Raw genomic sequence first — 6232 nt, forward strand, 5'->3', positions numbered from 1 at the left:
TCACCTAAAAAAAAAAAGAAGATAGTTGAAAGAAAGAAAGAAAGAAAGAAAACTAATGCAAGGAAGATAAAAAAAAAAAAAATGGAAGCTAAAAAGGTAGTCAATATGGAGTCATTGAGAGAGAAAGGTAAAGAATAAAGTAATCTGCTGATGAATCTCCCTCCCCATCTCTCTTAAAAAGCTCCTCTCTCTCTCTCTGCTTTATCTCTAATGTATTGAGACAAGAGCTTTTAAAATATATATACATTCACAATAAAGAAACAGACGAGAATAAAAAATTGAAAAGATGACACAAAAAGGTGAGCAGATTGCTCTGCCCAGAAAGCATTTTCCAGAAATCCTTGCAACTGAAAGTACTTCCACCTTGCTATTTTCCATAAATTCTCTTCTCACCCCCCCCCCCCCCTCTCTCTCTCCAACAAAGGCGAGGGCCACTCTGCCACCTAAACCAAATTATCTTTCTTGGCTTTATATGTTAGTTTATTTTTTTCTTTTTTTTCGTTTTTAATTTTTTTCCACAATATTTTCAACCTGGGTCTGTGAGGTTTTTCATTTTTGGCTATTCAATGTGATAGAGACGGTCTTCTACTGCTAGACTTTATCATCTTCTTATAGAGAGAGAGAGAGAGAGAGAGAGAGAGAGAGAGAGAATGGGGAGGTGGGTTTGGGAGAGGGAAGGGCTGTGATCTTTCCTTTTCGCGTTGAATTCGAATACAGCTTTCTTTGTGACTCAACAAAGAGAGGCAAAGCAAAAAGATGGATAGATAGAGTGAGAGATAGATCCCTGTGATAAACCGAGCGAGCAAAGCTATAGTCTAATACCTTGCTGGATTTTTCCTTTTCGTGCATCATAAAGGTGAATTTTTTGTCAGCAAGTCGTGGTTTTTCGGTCGGTTGGGGAGTCAGGTGAGAAAATTTGGTGGATTTTCCTGGAAAAGACGGAAGCTTTCCATTTTGTAAAAGAGTTCACACTCGGAACCATTGATAGAAAGATATTGATTCAATCATAGAGGAATCTGAAAAACCAAGTTCAGAGCAAGGGCAGAGAAAGAAAGAAAGAATCTCTGTACCATTTGTTGGTTGGTCTGCTCCAGTTTGGTGTTATTGAGAGGCAGTGAAAAATTCAAGTCCGGTTCTAGATTTCCCGGGAAAGTTCGAGAAAATTCAATTCCGGTTCTAGATTTTCCGGGAAGGTTTGAGAAGAGATGAGAGCCGGACTAAGCACGATCTTGCAAACCTTGACGCCGGAGGCGGCGAGCGTGCTGAACCTGTCGATTGCGGAGGCCGGTCGCCGGAACCACGGCCAGACGACGCCGCTGCACGTGGCGGCAACGCTCCTGGCCTCGCCGTCCGGGTTCCTCAGGCAAGCCTGCATTCGGTCTCACCCGAATTCTTCCCACCCGCTCCAGTGCCGTGCGCTCGAGCTCTGCTTCAGCGTGGCGCTCGAGCGGCTCCCCACCGGCCAGGCCACCGTCTCCGGCGTCGAGCCGCCCATTTCCAATGCGCTCATGGCGGCGCTGAAGCGCGCTCAGGCTCATCAGCGCCGCGGCTGCCCAGAGCAGCAGCAGCAGCCGCTCCTCGCCGTCAAAGTGGAGCTCGAGCAGCTCATCATATCGATTCTCGACGACCCGAGCGTCAGCCGCGTCATGCGCGAAGCCAGCTTCTCCAGCCCCGCCGTGAAGGCCACAATTGAGCAATCGCTGAATTCCCAACCGCAGAACATAAACCCGGCCCCAGTTGGATTAGGGTTCCGTCCCAATCCGGTCCCCATCCCCAGTCGGAATCTCTATTTGAATCCCCGGTTGCAGCAAGGGAATTCGGCTCAATCAGGGCAGCAAAGAAACGAGGAGGTTATCAAGATTAGGGATGTGTTGTTGAGGAGCAAGAAGAAGAACCCTATTTTGGTTGGAGAGTCGGAGCCAGAGGCGGTGATAAGGGAGCTTCTGAGGAGAATTGAGAAAGGGGAATTCGGGGAAGGACCGCTCAAGAGTGCCCAAGTGATCCCAATTGAGAAAGAGATCACTCTTGATAAAACTCAAATTCCGACGAGGATTAAGGAATTGGGGGCCCTAATCGAGACCAGAATGGGGAATTCCAGCGGTGGAGGCATTATTCTTGATTTGGGTGATCTGAAGTGGCTAGTGGAGCAGCAGCAGCCTGCCGGGTTGGGGGTTCCCTGCTCCGGCGCGGTGCACCAGCAGGTGGAGTATGAGGCCGGGAGGGCGGCCGTGGCGGAGATGGCCAAGCTGGTGGTCCGATTTGGGGACAGTGGTAGGCTTTGGTTGATTGGAACTGCTACCTGTGAGACGTATTTGAGGTGTCAAGTGTATCATCCTACAATGGAGAATGACTGGGATCTGCAGGCAGTTCCTATTGCTTCGAGATCGCCTCTTCCCGGAATGTTTAGGAGGTATACCCCGTGATCTTCTCTTCATTAACTCCATTTACAATGCGTTTGCATCAATTTTTAGGTTTACTTTAACTGATTAATTTGAATCCTAACTATACTCGCAAATCATCCGGAAATAGAAATACAAGTTTCCGTTGTATATTCTGGAATTTGGAAGTAGATACTATCATCCACAGCTTGCAGCATCCAGAATTTAATTTTGGAAGATCCATGTTCTCCCCCGCTCTTTTTTCTTTTTCTCCTTTCAGATTCTTGTCTTGTGCAGTACGTCTGTGTTAATTGCCAAGGATGTTTGATAATGTTTTTGGTGAACTTTGCTCGACTTAAGAGGCTCTGTCACAGCCAAATTAGTTTCTATTCCAATTAGGTTCATGTTTTCTCCATTTTTGGTGCGTTGGGAACGTTTTCCCTGGTTCTCATCTTTTAAAATTTCTATGTGTTTGCCATCTGTTTCTTCAACCTGCAAAGTTATCGTGATTCTTCTTTCTCTAGGGGGTGGAGGTTCAGATTTCTCAATGAAACCTTCTTTTCCCCTTTTGATGCCTAATCTCACTCGGTGTTATTATGTGGATTCTCTGAACTTTTAGGCCTGGGCCTCATGGAATTCTTAGCAGCTCGGTCGAGTCTCTAAGCCCATTGAAGGGCTTCCCAAATGTGACAGCTGCTTTGTCGAGGCGTGCATCTGAAAACTCAGATCCTGCTCGAAGAATGAGCTGTTGCCCACAGTGCACCGACAGCTACGAGAAAGAGCTAGCAAAACTGGTTGCAAATGTATACGAGAAATCCTCTTCTGAAGTCGGGTCAGAGGTAGTAGCTCAGTCAGCACTTCCACTGTGGTTGCAGAATGCCAAAGCACTTAGCGGTGACACTAAAACAGTGGACCAGTCCCAGGTATGTTCAATTGAATTATGAGCTCGACAGTGCCAGACTGTATTTTGGCGATAGATTTCATTATTTCCGTTGAAATCATTTTTTGCAGACTAAGGATCAGGAAATGGTGTTCAAGCAGAAATCTCAAGAATTACAGAAGAAATGGGCTGATACATGCTTGCAACTTCACCCTAATTTCCATAACAATCTTGGCTCTGAAAGAGTTGGTCCAGCCTCTGTGTCGATGACAGGATTGTACAATCCGAAACTTCTTGTTCGCCAGCCTCTCCAGCAGAAGTTGCAACAAATGAAGACTCTCGGGGAAGCCTTGCAATTGAATTCTAATCCGGCGGCCAACCAACCTTCAGAGCGAGCAGGTAGCCCTCCCAGAAGTCCAGTGAGGACAGACCTTGTTCTTGGGCCTACAAAAGTAAGCGACAACACCGCAGAGAAACCCCATAAAGATGATGTTACAGATTTCTTGGGATGCATCTCGCCTGAGTCGCAGCATAAGTTCCATGTCGAGAAATTTGCCAAGGTAGCAGATGCTGACTCGTTTAAGAAGCTCCTCAAGGGTCTAATGGAGAAGGTGTGGTGGCAACAGGAAGCAGTTTCTGCAGTGGCTACAACTGTGACCCAGTTCAAATTGGGCTGTGGAAAACGGCGTGGCAACGGGTCAAGGGGCGATATGTGGTTGCTGTTCACAGGTCCCGACAAGGTTGGCAAGAAGAAAATAGCATCTGCTGTATCGGAGCAATTTTGCGGGACCAACCCTGTATTGATAAGCCTTGGATCCCGTCGCAGTGATGAGGAATTAGATATGAATTTCCGTGGTAAAACAGTGCTGGATCGGATTGCAGAAGCAATCCGTAGGAACCCCTTTTCAGTAATCATGCTGGAGGACATTGACGAGGCCGATATGCTGGTTCGTGGGAACATAAAACGAGCGATGGACAGAGGCCGCCTTGCTGACTCTCATGGTCGCGAAATCAATCTTGGTAATGTCATCTTCGTCCTTACAGCCAACTGGTTTCCTGACAATTTCAAAAACCTAGCTGATGGCCGTGTTCTTGATGAGAACAAGCTAGCATCTATAGCAACTGGTGGTTGGCAATTAAGGCTTTCCACTGGTGAAAGGAGAGCTAAGCGACGAGCCGATTGGCTATACGACGAAAGCAGGCCTACAAAACCTAGAAAGGATATCGGTTCTGGTCTATCGTTTGATCTTAATCTCGCTGCTGAAGTTGAGGACGACAGAACCGATGGATCTCATAATTCCAGCGATCTCACCATCGAACAAGAAGATGATCACGGTCCTGAAAACAGCCGATTTTTGATAACCTCGGTTCCTTACGATCTGGCAAGCTCTGTGGACGAAACCATCATATTCAAGCCAGTTCAGATTGTCTCCATTCGACGTGATATTAAAAGAACGATTACAGAGAGGTTCTCCGGCATTGTAGACGGTGAAAATCTGTTGATAGAATTAGAAGAGTCGGCGCTTGAGAAGATCGTAGCCGGGGTATGGCTAGGGCGAACCAGCTTAGACGAGTGGCTTGACAAGGCCTTGGTTCCTAGCTTCCAACAGCTCAAGGGATGCCTGCCGTCTGCCATGTCGGCCGATGAGACGGTGGTTGTCCGGCTAGAATCAGACGGAAACTCCGGCAGCCGAGCGGCAGGGGACTGGCTGCCAAGCAAAGTTACGGTGAAGGTAGATACATGATGAAGTGGAGACTGCCGGAATAGATGTAAATATGGTCAAGTGGTTTGGCGGGTAAAAAGTCAAAAACAGTTAGGAAAGGTTAAAAGGGTGACGAAGAAGAAAGAAGAAAAGAAAGATCGTTAGAAGAAAGAGGGGGGAGTCATTGGTATATTATATTAAATGGTTTTCGCCTTTTTTTCTCTCTAGTAGTAGTATTTATTACTTTCTTTACATGCCTTTCTTTTTTATTCTTATTACATTAATAATAATAATAATAATAATAGTCATTTTGTTATTATAAAAATATATTTACCTAATTACATGGACATTGATGATGATGATGATCAATAATATGAGGCATTCCTCCTCTTGTCTTATTATATATATATATATATATTCCCCATCTTGACTCTTTGTTGACTAATAATATTACCAGTTGTCTCATGTTGTGTTTTAACGGCTACATCTACATTGAAGATGTAGTTTGATTTCGATTTGATTCGGTAATCAATAGGAAAAATAAAAAATAAAAAAAAAAACAAAAGTGGTCCATCTAATCTCGGCCTCGGCTCTTATTCATTGAAATTACTGTTGGGAAAAAAGGGATTCGGCTTCTTTGCCACGTGTACGTGTCGTGTTAGGGGTATTACTGTCATTGCGCATGATTGTTTGAATTGTTCATGAATGAGGCGAGGCGAGGCGAGGCGAGGCGAGGCGCGAGAGGCGATTTGTCAGCATCATTAAAAATGGATGAGGCATAGAGTCGTACATCAAAGGCCAAGAGTCAACTTTTGGCTTTGATGGGTAAGTCTATGGGCCTGCCTGCCTGCGCGCAGTCAGTGGCGAAGGATGCCAACACCTGTCCCCCAGATTTTTATTGGCTCTCTCTCTCTCTCTCTCTCTCTCTCTTCCTTAATTAAACTTCCAGACAATCTAATAATAATAATTAGAATTTCCACTTCAATTACATTCCTTGGTCAAATAACCAAATTCAATCTTCTCCCTCTGTCAAACCCAAACCAAACAGGAAAATGCATATATTTCAAACTAACGTAACGTAACGCGAGTTTCCTTTCATTTGTTTTAATATTTTTCACCTTTTTTTTCACTTGACAAAAAACAAAAGGTAACGTGAAACACATCTTTAGAGGGTAGTGCAGTGCGGGCGGATGCATGAACATTGAGAGGGGGTGGCAACCGGCAACGCCCCACCCCACGTGAAAGAAATGGGCATTAAATGGGTTCGCTAA

The 6232-nt window shown here is 45.3% G+C and overlaps 1 protein-coding gene across 1 annotated transcript; it reads left to right on the plus strand.

Moving 5' to 3' along the window:
• Positions 1 to 448: 448 nt before the first annotated feature.
• On the plus strand, positions 449 to 5349 carry LOC127806615 (protein SUPPRESSOR OF MAX2 1). Its single transcript, XM_052344002.1, has 3 exons — positions 449 to 2410; positions 2998 to 3301; positions 3390 to 5349. Exons 1-3 carry the CDS (start codon positions 1206 to 1208, stop codon positions 5001 to 5003), a joined length of 3123 nt encoding a protein of 1040 aa, XP_052199962.1. The 5' UTR covers positions 449 to 1205; the 3' UTR covers positions 5004 to 5349.
• The last annotated feature ends 883 nt before the right edge of the window (positions 5350 to 6232 follow it).

The sequence above is a fragment of the Diospyros lotus genome, chromosome 7, assembly GCF_014633365.1.
Source record: "Diospyros lotus cultivar Yz01 chromosome 7, ASM1463336v1, whole genome shotgun sequence".
In the NCBI taxonomy this organism is placed as follows: domain Eukaryota; kingdom Viridiplantae; phylum Streptophyta; class Magnoliopsida; order Ericales; family Ebenaceae; genus Diospyros; species Diospyros lotus.